The sequence below is a fragment of the Seriola aureovittata genome, chromosome 14 (genome assembly GCF_021018895.1).
Source record: "Seriola aureovittata isolate HTS-2021-v1 ecotype China chromosome 14, ASM2101889v1, whole genome shotgun sequence".
NCBI classification, from domain to species: domain Eukaryota; kingdom Metazoa; phylum Chordata; class Actinopteri; order Carangiformes; family Carangidae; genus Seriola; species Seriola aureovittata.
Window position 1 is genome coordinate 10,880,742 of NC_079377.1, and position 14,125 is coordinate 10,894,866.

The window sequence follows — 14,125 nt, forward strand, 5'->3', positions numbered from 1 at the left end:
GTAAATGTAGAAGGAGTCAAGATTCTCATTTAGAAGCAAGTGGATGCCTGTGCCCTTTTCAGGCCACTGAGCCATCCCCTGTCCTCCTAGACTGCAGTTTATGAGACCACGGTGTGTGTGTGTGTGTGTGTGTGGGGGGGGGCACGGCAGGTTCAAGGGGACGGCTGATGAATTATAGATTTGCCTTTGGAAGTGCTTACTCACTGGCCTTTTAAGGGGGGGGGGTGCATGATTCAATGCCAGTGCGCAGGTCGCTACAATTTTCATCACATCTTTACTTGTATGTCAGTTATGCTTTTCTTGTAACACTAAACACTGTCAGACTGAGAAAAATGTAAGTGCACTGATGCCAATTTCTGTAGCAGGAGATGCCAAGGCAAGGTTCTCGCTCTGACCTTCACATGAACATGGGAAAAGAAGATTTTTGAAGTGCTGATAAAAGCAAGATAAAAGTCATGTTTAAATGCTTTCAATGTGCTAAGTTGGTTGAATAGATGGGTTTAAGCCTGTAACATTCGATTTTTTTAAAAACAGAAAGAAAGGAGTGTGTTTGTATTTTCGCGTGTTTATGAGGGCCATGCAGAATCTATGACCCTAACTGAGGTTTTGAGACTCGTTATCAGCAGCTGGCTCTTGTTGAAGCACAAGGAACTTACCGGAGGCCCTGGAAGCCCTGGTCTGCCTGGGGGTCCTTCATTTCCCTGCAAAACACAAACCAGAGGAATTCTTAAACACGTCTGTGAAAATGCAAATCTTTACTAAGCACCGTCCCATGCTAATGTAATCCGACGATATGGAACCTCATTTGCAATCGCTGACAAAAAAAATCAAAGATTCAAGAGATCTTGTTTCCTAGACTTTGATGTATACAGCAACAATAAAAAGCTTGAAATTATTTATTACTGTTACATTATTTGTTAAATTATTATCTTTAATATGGTTAGGAAACAAAACCTTTATCATAGGAGCTAGAGCCATTTAGTTTTTAATTTTGCCTTGTATCTATTTTTTAGATTTCAGAAGAAACCACTTTTTAAGGGAAAACATGTTATTTATACTCACAATCAGTTACATTAATTTATTACAGGCTTTGCACTACAGTACCCAACTACAAATATCTGAATACTTGAGTTTTAAGTAAGTCATAGTGTGAACATTCATCCACTGTATACTGTGTATAAAAACCCAGGAATATATACACACTAGCTGCATTATATATATATACAGTATATAAATTCTTAATTGGTAAAACACCTTACTTTTTCTCCTTTTCCTCCTGGTTGGCCCATGGGACCAGGTCTACCCATAAGCCCCTGCAAACAGAACAGCATCCTTGCAATGAAATCAGATCTGAGCACAAACTTCAGATAAAAACTTCACACATGTTGCGATAAAATAGACCTGTTACCATGAAAAACTACTTTGTGTTATGAGTTTCTGTACAAGATCAGGCCACGTAAAGGACAGGTTTCTTACCGCGGCCCCTGTACGACCAGTCACACCAGGAAGTCCTGGTACTCCTGTAGATCCCTGGAGGAGACAAAGTGGATTACAGTTTTTTAAGTAATTTATCTTGAAAAAGAATATTTACACATTTTACAGCAACACTGGACTTCCAGTAAACCCTCTTGGCTCTACTCAGAAGTAGGATGTTGAAAAGATAAAATGTTACATTACTTCAATGTGAACACCGAGCAGCCCGAATCTCACGCCCGGCTAAATAACTGGCTGCTCATTACACATTAAACAGATACTCTCTACCTAAGGAGTAAGGTACTGTGTAATGTGTTGGTCTGCCTGTGCTCTTGTTGCCTGGAAAGGTTTTCCAGGAATCCATTAGCAACAGCAATCACAGATGAAAAATTACACCACATAGAGCTCACAAACTACAGTGTAGAGGGTGATTCAGAAGACTTTTCTATCCTTTGAATGTGCAGAAGCGGCGAAACATTCAATTGTCTATGGTGGGGCGTTTTTTTTACGTGTACAGCATCTGTTTTCATTTGTTTGGATAAGGCATTTCTGTACTGTTGTATTGCATTTTAGGAATGGCATTGCATGTGTTTTCCTCAATGATTTATTTCATCACTAAAAGGAAAAAAAAAAAAACTTAAACTGAGCTATAAAACATGCTTTTATTGAGCCTGTACAATCTAGTAACAAGGTGCTTGTTAATGAAAATCTCCTGTCATTTCAGTTCAGTGCTGAAAGTTGACCTATGAAATGGTTCTCAGCTCCTCTAAAGAGTGCCTTGTTTTTTAATTAGCACACACACACACACACATGCAGGGCACGCTACGTTCTTTATAAAGTAGCTAGTCAAAATGCAAAAGCTAGGGCATAGTGCACATGCAGTACTGTGGATAGCTTTTGATAGCGTCTTTTGAAAAAAGACTTACAGAGTAGACAGACTTAAAGATGAGGCAGACATTACAATATATTTACATTCTTTTGAAAAACCCACCTCTCAATGTCACAGTGACTTCCAGATGGTTAGGTAACTACTGGATTAATTTGTTTAGATTAAACTTTTTTCACTCACCTCATCGCCTTTATCTCCTGCAGGGCCTGGGAACCCTCTCTCTCCCTTTACTCCCTGCAGGAAGGCAGAACCGGTGAGGGAGGGAAGTGAGTGTTTTTCACCAAACATGAAAAGGCCTAAAACTAAAGGCTGATGGGTGTAAACTTCAAAATGTCTCTCCTCCTCTTACAGCACAAGACTTGAAATTGCCTAGCCTGTTTCACTGTGGTATAACACAGTATCCATAGCAACAACTTCTGCAGTGAGCACATAAGAGTGTACAGAATAATATGAGTTGTAGAACAGATGGTTAAGCTTCCAGAGATAATCCAAAAGGCAATTTCTGAAAAGCGTTTGTCAATGTAAATTACTATATACTAGATTAAACACACATTTCAATAAACAATATCACAGAATCAGGCTATTAGTTTTACAGGTTCTTTGTTCCTACTGAGAAACTGCATAATTAATTTAGATCTACAAAAAACAAATACATTAAGAATGTATTTTACAGTATTTAACATATTTATGCCTGATATTTCCTTGTCTACCTTTGGGCCTTCTTTCCCAGGGTTACCCGTAGGACCTCTTACACCTGGATCTCCCTGTTTAGGATAGAAATACACAATGAAGCACACATGCATTCAAAGTATTAAATAAGCAAACCCAATAGGACATGTAACATGTGTCATGTAATGAAAAGTATCATAGTCAGATAAACATGTTTACACTGTGTGTTCAAAATTGCCTGCCAAGCTGATGCTGTTACTTGTACCTTTTCTCCCACCATGCCTTCTACTCCTTGCGCTCCAGGGGACCCCTTCTCTCCTTTCTGCCCAGGCAGCCCTGGGACTCTCGTCTGGCACACACTGCAGGCATTCTGCCAGCGCAGGCAAGGCAGGAAGCAAAAGTGGTGGCACAGATAAGATTTCATCAAGTTGAGCTGGAGCACTGCATTTTCGCCCTTTATTATGTCACATCCCCTGGGTGGAGGACAAGACCCCAACTGACACAAAGTGCTCTCTAAATGTCTACATAGCAGAAATAATGTGAACCCACCATGAGTGTCTCTCATCCAGGTGAGTGGTGAACTTTGTCAAACTCATTGACTGTGACATTTAGTTGAGAATCTTAAATATCATTGTCCCTGATCCAGGCTTGATATAGGCACTGCACCTTTCAGGAAAGGTGGGAGCTCTAAGTTGGAGGGAGACACTAGACGCAGGTACACTGCACCATTAAACAGCAGAATTAAATTAGAAACTGAGCCTGGAATACACAATGGAAAATAATCTCTACATACTTGTCATGAAAATAAGGAGATTACAGAGAGCATGTTATTATTTACTTTATGAATGAAATGTAAAATGCCTGAGCTGAACGTGTTTAGCCTTTTTTTGTAGGTAGCAACAATTAGAGTGCCACAAAGCAACTCTGATGAAGGCTGCATAAAGTAGCTTAATCTAACAGAGCACTTAAATTGACACCAAAGGAAGGGGTGACAGAAGATTACAACACTTCTGGCATCTGGCTTCTATCAATCAATGAGAAGTCATATGAGGACATGTTATTTATTATGAGAGTTGAAGTGCATTTAGTATTAAAAATTAAAATACTTTAATTTAGCTAAGTGCTGTCCTGCTGGTAACAACATGATGTAAGGTGACTAATCTGCTTCAGGCAATAGAAAAAAGAGAACTAATCAGTAATTTGCAAAGGTTTTTGATAGAATCTAACTATTATAAAAGTAACAGCTATAAAAGAAGCACTTGATCTGTCTTTCAACTTTGTGCTCTCAAATTAGGTTTGGCCTTGTAGTGCCAGTGCAAATTCTGCATTTGAACACTGTCTAGCAAACAATGAAAAACATAGGTGCAATGACTTTAATGTATGATGAACATGTTGGAACACAGTTTCAAAGTGAGCAAATAAAGATACAAGCTGCGAGCCTGGTGGTTTAAGGGACTGGACTCGTAAAAATCTTTGGTAAGAGACCAAATGCTTTAACATTTGGGGGTGAAGGTTTAAGTGACAAGGGAAATCTACCTGAGGAAATTACATTAAACCATGAGCTCTGTGAGAGAAGTGGGAGCTGAAAGGAGCTGAAAGGATTTTCTTATTTGGACTTTTTTAGTTTTGCATTGGATTTGAAATACATGGAATAGTATGTTAGAAACAGTGGTGCATACCAGGTTTCATAGTAGTTGATTGAACTCACTATGAGCTAATATAATAGAGGCCATGTTGTGTTGTCATACATATACTGTATGTGTACACAAATACATATACCGCAAATATACATTACATTTACTGAGATGATTAACAACCATGGCATCACAAAAACAATAAACCTGAGCTTTTGCATAAATCTAATGATGTATGCCAGACATACTTACTTAGTGTTTTTGTCTTCTATTGGCACTGGTTAATGTTATATCTATATCTCAGACACTTAAAGATTGTAAAGCTCGTGCAATTATGGTGAACAAATTGTGTGATATAACTACATTTTCCAAAGTTGATGTTTGATCATTGCTTCCCATTAAGACTTTTTGGTTCAGTATTAAATATGATGAGTAAAGTCCTCTCTTTTTGTGTCTAGCATGCAGCATCCACAAGCAAGAGAAATAAATTCTTATTGACAGCAAACATCTACCAAAACCTTAAAGCTTTTTTTTTAAAATTATGAGTGATTACTGTGAAATAAACTAGTGTGCAATTCTGTATGAATGTGGTCAGAAGAAACTACAATATGTCTACAGAGGGTTTATCTACTTTATCTACTGATGCAGCAATATCTGTGTTGGAGTGTCTGCAGTGGTGCATTTCCTGTGCATGGTGTAATTCTATATACCGTCACCTTTACTGAAAGGATTTATTAAACATGTTGTTTTACAATATGGCTCGACTGTGCACCTGTGGTGAATGAGTAAACCTTGATTTCTTGTGAGATTATTTGAGTATGTTTTCTACAAATACTTCTCCCAGTCATCCTGATGGAGGCACTCAAGGGCTTTTACTGTCTCTCCAAACTGATAGTACCCTATAAAAAGAAAGGTCCCTTCCAAATTACTGATCATTTTTAAATTCTAACCCAGAAAAGATGTAATTCTCATTAACTATGAAGATAAAATACCTTAAGTAAAGCACCCATGTCTCCAACGATTGGCAAGGCAGTCTGTCAGAAAAAAGAGAGGGGAAAAAAATCCATGAAACATCACCACAGTCTTAATTTCAAAGCGAACATAACTTTCTTGTTTTGGAAATATTTTGCTGTTGTTTGTTTGGGGCAATAGCATCTTGTAAATTGCTCAAAACATCAATTTATAAGACCATCTTATGTGCCTTTAAGGAATGGGATTTTACCCCAAACATTTTAAGAAAATTCTATGTCAGTGTTTCATTTTCAGTTTTTATCTGCAACGCTTGAGGAAACAGTTTAATAACTTTGTTGCTAGAAGACAGAATCCTCACATTCTCAAAATATTGTTGTTCTCTGGAGTTGAGAAAAACATTTTGAATTGCAGCCTTTGTATTTTTCAAAAACATAAAGTGGACTATAAATGAGTTTCATGGGTCTTTACAACATATGAATATAAATAGGTTAAAAGGAAAAATTTACAAGACTTTGATGCAGCATCGGCAGCACTCTTATGGTGCTCACGCATCAGCTATCAGAACCATGGTAAATGTTGCTTACTTGAAGCACATAAAAAGACAAGAAAGGTGTGACAACATGTGCTAACAACAGGGTGCTGCTAGGTTGTTGTAAACGCCAACATTTTCCTGAAATTGATGTTGGTAAGTGAACAGTAGGACTAGCAGCTAATTATCCCAAAATCGGATCAGCATGCTGAATAGTGACTGTGACTTTAAGGTGAGCTCAGTGCTTCCCATTGCAGATCAGTGATGCTGAACTGCAGACAGCATAAATGAGATTTTCTCACTTACTGGTTCACCTGGGGGTCCAGCAGGGCCCGGAGGGCCTGGTCTACCAGGGGTGCCCTTTAATTGAGACAAAGAAAGGAGTTAACAATTCTCCAGGCAATGATATCAAGCAGACATGCAAGACTATAACTTTCTTTTCACACCCATCTCAGTTGGTGGGGATTTGTATCCAGGAGCTGTGATACATCGTACTTGTTCATGCTCACAGTGGGAAGCTGACATTGTTTTATGCTTCGAGCCATCTTTTATCTGCAGATGTGTGAAGGAGTGAATAAGAGTGGAAGGATAGACTGATTTCACTCACCTCTCTCCCTGGAGCTCCAGGAGGACCAGATAAACCTGGGGGTCCACGAGGGCCCTGAAAAACACCCATACATTGATGATTTTAACAATCTTATACAGTTGGTGAACATCACTGCACAATGTTATTTGTATTGTAAAGACTCGCTGGCCACAGCATCAATGAGCTGAAAAATCAGAGAAAATAAACTTGAACATGTTGTTTGTGTGTTGTGGAATCAGACCTCAATTCCCGGCTTTCCCGGCCGTCCCATGGGGCCCTAAGAACACATCACACATCTTGTTAACACCATCTGCCCTCTAGCACCCAGGATCCAATAAAGGAATTGTGTTAGACACCTTTTGCTCTATTGATTCTCTGTCTCCAACAATCCTGTATTTCAAAAATGAAAGCAGACTCACTCACAATCAAATCTGTGAGGTTCAAACTAGCAGTGCGGAGCATATATGATGAAGGCAGAGTGCAATACGCCAGCACCTCACGGTAATGACCAGCGTTTTCATCTGAGAGTGAATTTAATGACCACTGATCTTGATATTCAAAGAGGATCTCGCTCTTTCAATGCCTAAAGACTAAAATCTGAAAGTATCACAGTTTGAACTAAATGATGAATGTGGGAGCCACAGACCAATCAATACGACATCATACTCACAGGCGGGCCTATGACACTCTCTCCAGGTTCACCTTTTTCACCGTGATCTCCTGGCAATCCTGGGACGCCTCGCTCACCCTGACAAAAATACAAGAGAACAGTAAGTGGGGTTTGCAGTGATAGTAAATCCAGAAGTCATGGAGAGCTGCTGCACCGCATGATCATTAAGTATTCAGACTCCACTCATTTTCCCTTTATGTTTTGCCTTTAGTAGCTTTAGGGCTATGAAACGCAACAATGTTCAAGGCCCTTTTTTCCATGACAGTATATGCAGTACAGTATATAAGCCTATCTTGGCTATTTCAAAAGTACCAGTGATTCCCAAAGAGGGGTGCTTGCTCCCCAGGGAGTACTTCTGCGGTTGTTGGGGGTGGGGGGGTGGACAGACTGCAGTATATCCCAACTAATTTTAATTCAGTTTGTGTTGTAATTGAGAGAGTGTGAAAACTAATTACCAAGTGAACTGAAAGGTCTAAAGAGTTAGCTCAAAGTAGCAGATAAATGGTTGAAGTTGACATTTTTAACAGTACTCTGGGTAAAACACATGGTTATCATACAAGTCACTGATCTATCTGAAGACGTTAACATACATAGTATAGCATGGATGTAAGTCAACATATAGAAGTATAAATGGTTGTGTTGGTGACTCTTCACCACCACAGTGTTTCCTACCTTGGGTCCACGAGACCCTCTAGTTAGAGGCAACCCATCACCCTAGAAGACAACAGGAAGAGGACATCAGAATAGGGATTCACTGATCATTCATCAGCAATTCACTTTGTGGCCTGAGGTGCAGGGCAAAAAGCTGTTCTAGAGCTGGAATTTAAACAGGAATACTGAATCTGTACGCGCTACACTCTCACAGTGCAAACTGTCTGAACACAGCGCTGCATCATGAGCTCATATTCAATACTGTTTACAACATTTTAAATAGCATCTATGTACAGAGGCAGACTGATAATGCCATACCACGGAGAAAAACCTTGATTGGAATCGAGGCTACTGTAAGCATAATTTACTATACAGTCCAGATGAGACATTGATTTCTGTTCTCAGCATGTATTAGTGTTACAAGTCCTACATTGCACAATGTAAATTAGCTGTGCAAAAGTTGGATTTGAACTACCGCAGCACTTCTACAGTTTCAGGGTGAAATGTGGCAATCCACGCAAACATAAAACAGAAGAAAGTTTGGGAAGTACAGAGCATTTTGAGACAAATAATATGATCCTTTAACTCCATTAGACATTATGCAGAGGCACTCTACTGAAACAAAACCTTTATATCAGTACTTGAGAGCACGATCCATGCAAATAATAAAAGTCAAAAGAACAAAGAGTAAACTGCTCATTATTCATTTAAAGGCAAAATCAATACTACTTGAGCAGGTTGACTCATTAAAGACGCTCAGACCATCTGTATTGAGTTCTGTTTATTACTTTTCTCCTTTTCTTTGCCTTACATAACAAAAACCATAAAATGTGGAGAATCCATTTTCCTCCAGTGCCTCCAGACAGAACTGACGTTCATAAAACACTATCAGGATCTATGCAGAAGTACACTCTCTCTAAACGACAGACATCGCTCTTTGTTTAGCTTTTGAACTATGTAACGACATAAGAGGTCATTGGCTTGCTGTAAACATGTCCCCTTGACACTTATATGCACACACATATAGCCCTCTTTTCCAATCCAGCACCAATTTCCACAGTGCTGGAGTACATTAAAGAGGTTTAAATACTGCTGCCTGAATGCAATCTTTCCCTTATTACTCTGCTCAACTGAACACAGTACCTCTTGCTTGATGAGTGGCTCTGCTGTCAAGCTTAATGTTCAGTTCAGCGTTTCCACACACAAACAAACATGATTGTTTAAAGCCGTAGAGCGATTTCCTGTGATTGAGAAGTGCAAGTAGCGTCAACCAGAAATGAGGCCTTGGCGGCACATGTGCCGTCTTTTTGGAGAAGCTATAATGAACATTTCTATATGCAAAGCCATGTCCATAAAAGAGAGTGCTTCAACAGCTATAAGCTCCAAAATGGGAAGATAGGTGATTACCCAGGCTGGGGTTATCCAATGGTGGATTACTTAATGGCATTGCATCTCCATAATGTCACGGCAGCTACGCAGCTGGAAGAGTGGAGGCTAGTTTGCTTTACCTTGTGTGCTGCTGTTCTAGTGCTGAATTTTCTTCTCGTTCTCCACTTACAGTTTCTACTTTTGTGTTTTGTGACTTAAGGGATGAAGCCAACACTGTCAGATGAAAATGACTCTCTGCACGATATAATACCCACCATATATCCACCTGCAGGTTCTCCAGGCTCACCCTTAGGACCTGGGGGTCCCTGTGGCCCCATCACTCCACCAGAGTCCCCCTACAGACAGAAAGACAGTAGGTATTCAGAATTTCCTCAATCGACAAAATGAAGGACTGGCTTTGTCATCTCATCTGCACGGACCCGTACAAACCGTGTTTTGTGTCTTCTTTCTGTTTCCTGCTCCTCAAATACATTTAGTGATGTCATCATAGGCAAACTTTCATATGAATGTTTTTAATATTCAACTAAAAGAGGAAATATTTGACTAATTTTCATTTACCCCAGTAAATGTTTCAATTAAACTTGTACTTGCACTTTTAGTGTTTTACTGTTCTTTTTTTTTTTTTTTTCATAGTGGATGGCAACGTTGGTCTGTTGGTTCACCAATTTGGACAAAACAGAAAATTTCAAAACCTATTGGATGGATGGATCATGGTCCCAAGAGGAATAATATTACTGACTGAGACCTTGGTGATATCTTGACTTTTCCTTCAGAGGCACAATGAGCTCAACGTTTCAATTTCATGCCTGTGAAGCAAATAAAATTTCCATCAGCCTCACATGTACTTGGTGTTTAGTGCTAATTAGCAAACTTCAGCATGTTAGCATTTAGCTCACAGTGCTACTGTGCCTAGGAACAACGTCACCAAGCTGCTAGTGTGTCTGTACATTTATTAAACAAACAAACAAACAAACTATAATGTGTTACTTTGTGAGCTTCAGAGGTGTGGTTAGCCAGAGCTAGGCTAGCTGTTTCCCCTACTTTAAGACTTTATGCTAAGCTAAGCTGATTGTCTACAGTGTACAGCTGTTTTCTGTTTTTTCACATTTATTCATAGATTCATTTATAAAGTCTGCCTTTCGGATCAGACTTAACATCAGTATAGCAAAGAAGACAAAGGAGTATCATAAATGTGGATGTAGGAGGTTTAAGCACTTGAGATTTATTTCTCTGCCCTGGAGTGTAGCAGAGTCACTCCATTGGGTGGGGAGACTTGAGTACGGCTTCGTTTATTTTGACAAAAGTGACAAACCCCATCAAATATGTCAACTGTGCACTTTTCCACTTTGCCGCTTTCATCACAGTATTTGGAACAAGTCCGACTGCAAGAGGAGATTTGTGTATAAATAACAGAGTAGTCTAGGGCATCAACTGCGAAAACACAAAGTTACAACATGATTGAGGATGGCAGACAGGGCGGCTAATCTGCAATGTGTCTTCACAAGTTGTCTACCATGTTCAACCTGTGATAAAACATCATAGCTTGATATTTTTCTTTGAGGTGAGAACTTGATTTGAAGTTTACCTACCTTTTCTCCTTTCAGGCCATCTCTCCCAGGCACCCCTGCTTCCCCTGACGAGCCCTGTAAATAGTGGTGAAAAGAGACACATCTATCACCAGGCCTTCATCTCTTCACACACATTTATCTCCTCCTCCTCACTGCTTCAGTGGGCTGCCGTGTTCCAACATAATTTCCCTTAGCCAGGATTTATGAAATGCCTCTTTTCCCTCCCTGCTTTTGAATAAAGACAGATGCTCATTACTGAAGCAGGTGTGGAGAACAGATTGGGCCGCTGCCTCCGTTCCTGGCATAAAGCGCTAAGATTTGCCTCTTTCCACTAATTAATTCTTAAATTTGATTACTGATCGTCTGTGTAAAAATTCTGGACTTTTCTCCTCACTTCCTCTCTGTCTCTGCCTGTTGAGGTTTATCTGTATATCTCTCTCTTTCATCCTGGCAGGCTGAGTTAGAGAGTGGAGGATATGGCGAGGTGACAATGAGAGAAAGGAAAGCTTGACATGAAGTACTAGTGTCTAGTGCCAATATACTTACTAGCTCGCCTGGGAGTCCTGGGAGTCCAGTGGGTCCAGGCAGGCCTTGTTTCCCCTGGCAAAACACAAAGGAAAACCAATACTTTGGGCTATTTTCTTCTTGTTTGGTGACAGAATGGTCTGGGCTTTGAAAGTTATAGCCCGGCCAGCTACACTGTCGACACTGTCTACAGTATTTCAAATAGCAATATTGTTTAAGTGTCGCCCCTGCAGCCTTTTTAATAAACCTTGGTTAGTTTCATGGCAATTACTGTATTCTGTGGATATCTTCATGACTGAGCAGCAGTAGGTTCGCAAGCTTATATCCTGGCTATGCTGTTATTCTAGATAAGCTGTTTATATGCATTCCCCTTCTCGACCCATTATTGTCTTTGAAAGATCCTCATATTACCATGGAAACTGAGCTTATGTCAAATGATAACAACTGAGAAAAGGAGTACACAAGCATCAGTATCCTGGCTGCTATTTTTATGTACTCCTTTTCCTGACTGGGACAAAAATCTGCATTATTCTGAACAATGCATGATATGTTCATGAACTATCTTCAAAAGAATACTCTTGAGTGAGTTTGAGTCTCTGAGTGTGTGTTTACAGTGATGCTTTTGCAATACATATGTAAACTAAGCGCTCCTTTGTTGTGGGATATGCAATTATACGTTTGCATTCATCTCCATATTCCACTAACAAATATCCTGTTATGTCGGTGATATTATAATTATTGCCATGGAAACAGAACTTTCACCAAAACCAGCTGAAGAAACAGTGATACAGTAAATTTAATGAGATATTCGCCCTCTTGTCACACACTGACTGTGTATTAAGGTATTGTCTCACTGTTGTTTATACAGTATTCAGCAGGTTTTTAGACATCTCTGTTTGACCATCTGCAAATGGCACAGCAGCCACGAGACAAACACAGAGACTCACCTCTGGTCCTTGATCTCCCTTTAGTCCCGGCAGCCCAGTGTTTCCCTAAAAAGGGAGAGAAAGAAGAGAAAAACAAACTTTTAACTAAAGATTTTTGTCAACAGCTCACAGACACAATGGGGGGGGGGGGGTTTAATTTTTTGGCAGTGGATATCTGTGCAGTGCTACAAGTTACCTTGAAGCCTTGCGGTCCTTGAGCTCCTCTCTCTCCCTGCAAAACAGTAAAGGAGATAAACAACCATAATTTCTCAAGACGTGCATAAGGAAAATAGTCAAGTAAGCCATTCCTCTTGATGACTGGAGTAAAAACAAATGTCTTTGATTTTTTAATTCAGTAAATCTTTCCTTTGCAGATTCTTACTTCTCTACATGTTATTTATTTTTCTTGTTTATGTTGCTGATAGTCTTTTGATGTTCGGTCAACAGCTGCATGAGTGGCCTTTGTAATCTGTTTGCCTCAAGTAGATGCATCTGTTGTTTTGAGGTCCAAACAATCATTTTTCCAACAATTTATTCTGTGCTTCACCTCTGCAGAGCACAAAAACATTATTGAACAGCAGGTGATGTTCAATTGTTCTTTCCGAATCAAATGTCAATGCTGCTTTTGTTGATGTCACATACAAAATGGGAAGTTTTCTTCATGCTGTGGAGACAAATGCTGGATGCCATGTTTGAAAACTAATACTGAGTTTCCCAGGGTTAAATTGTCTTTAGTAAGAAATAATAATAATAGACAGAAATAGTTACCTGATCTCCCTTTTCTCCTTTTTGGGCCCTCTCCTTCATTTCATCCTTAAACACAAGAGAAAACAGACGAATTCAAAATTTGACTGAAATGTACCTTGTGTACAATTCAAAGAGGAACCACAGAAAATAAGATACCGTATATAAACATTTCAAATGTGATGATATAAACAGCTGCTTACATTTCCAGAGAGCTGTCTTAATCCGTGAGCTGTCATCACCTATAAGTAATGAAAAAGACACAGTGTTCTCTAAACACTGCAGTTATATTGCAATTACTGCAAGCAAAAATAAAAAATAAAAAATAAAAAATAAACTCTTCTGAGCTGTTCTATTCTCATGAGCATTATAGGAGTAACAACTTCTACTTGATATATGTGACCCATCTGACTGTTCTTACTAATCTGCACATATGTTTGATTAGAAAATAATACATCACTTGTTATGTATAACATTTTCATATCTCTTTTATAGCTTCAGTAAAGCTCAGAAATGGGTTGACGGGGCTGCTGGGCAGAACCTTCTACAACAAAATTAAATTAAATGGAAGGGGAAAGATCAGCTTAGGTGGACTGATACCTGGAGCTACCACACATGAAGAGGAGACACATAAAATTCTAAATTCAAGCAGCAATTACTAGGATTCTAAGTGTTTCTACAGAGCTACTTGTTCCTCAAATCATTATTTGCCGAGGTTACACATCAAATCAAAGACCTCATTTAGACCTGGCATTAACATACATTATCTTGGATCAGAATATAACATGATCACTTCAGAGCAAATATAAATGTAGGTGTAAATGCACCCAGGTAAGACTGATTTTTTTCTTAATCCATAAAGTTACAGGGAACAACAAACAAAAGAAATAAATTGTCTCT

At 39.3% G+C, this 14,125-nt stretch overlaps 1 protein-coding gene across 4 annotated transcripts in view; it reads right to left on the minus strand.

Moving 5' to 3' along the window:
* The window catches only part of LOC130180987 (collagen alpha-1(XIX) chain-like), a 94,860-nt gene that overhangs the window by 17,808 nt on the left and 62,927 nt on the right, over positions 1-14,125 (minus strand). For all 4 annotated transcript variants that reach the window (XM_056394698.1, XM_056394697.1, XM_056394696.1 and 1 more), the window contains 19 exons: positions 13,429-13,467; positions 13,250-13,294; positions 12,678-12,713; positions 12,503-12,547; positions 11,577-11,630; positions 11,052-11,105; positions 9,717-9,797; positions 8,095-8,136; positions 7,423-7,500; positions 6,994-7,029; positions 6,774-6,827; positions 6,473-6,526; positions 5,658-5,699; positions 3,297-3,401; positions 3,073-3,126; positions 2,543-2,596; positions 1,477-1,530; positions 1,260-1,313; positions 657-701 (listed from right to left, as the gene is read on the minus strand). In XM_056394698.1, coding sequence (XP_056250673.1) covers positions 657-701; positions 1,260-1,313; positions 1,477-1,530; positions 2,543-2,596; positions 3,073-3,126; positions 3,297-3,401; positions 5,658-5,699; positions 6,473-6,526; positions 6,774-6,827; positions 6,994-7,029; positions 7,423-7,500; positions 8,095-8,136; positions 9,717-9,797; positions 11,052-11,105; positions 11,577-11,630; positions 12,503-12,547; positions 12,678-12,713; positions 13,250-13,294; positions 13,429-13,467 — 1,026 coding nt within the window. The remainder of the gene's footprint in view (positions 1-656; positions 702-1,259; positions 1,314-1,476; positions 1,531-2,542; positions 2,597-3,072; positions 3,127-3,296; positions 3,402-5,657; positions 5,700-6,472; positions 6,527-6,773; positions 6,828-6,993; positions 7,030-7,422; positions 7,501-8,094; positions 8,137-9,716; positions 9,798-11,051; positions 11,106-11,576; positions 11,631-12,502; positions 12,548-12,677; positions 12,714-13,249; positions 13,295-13,428; positions 13,468-14,125) is intronic.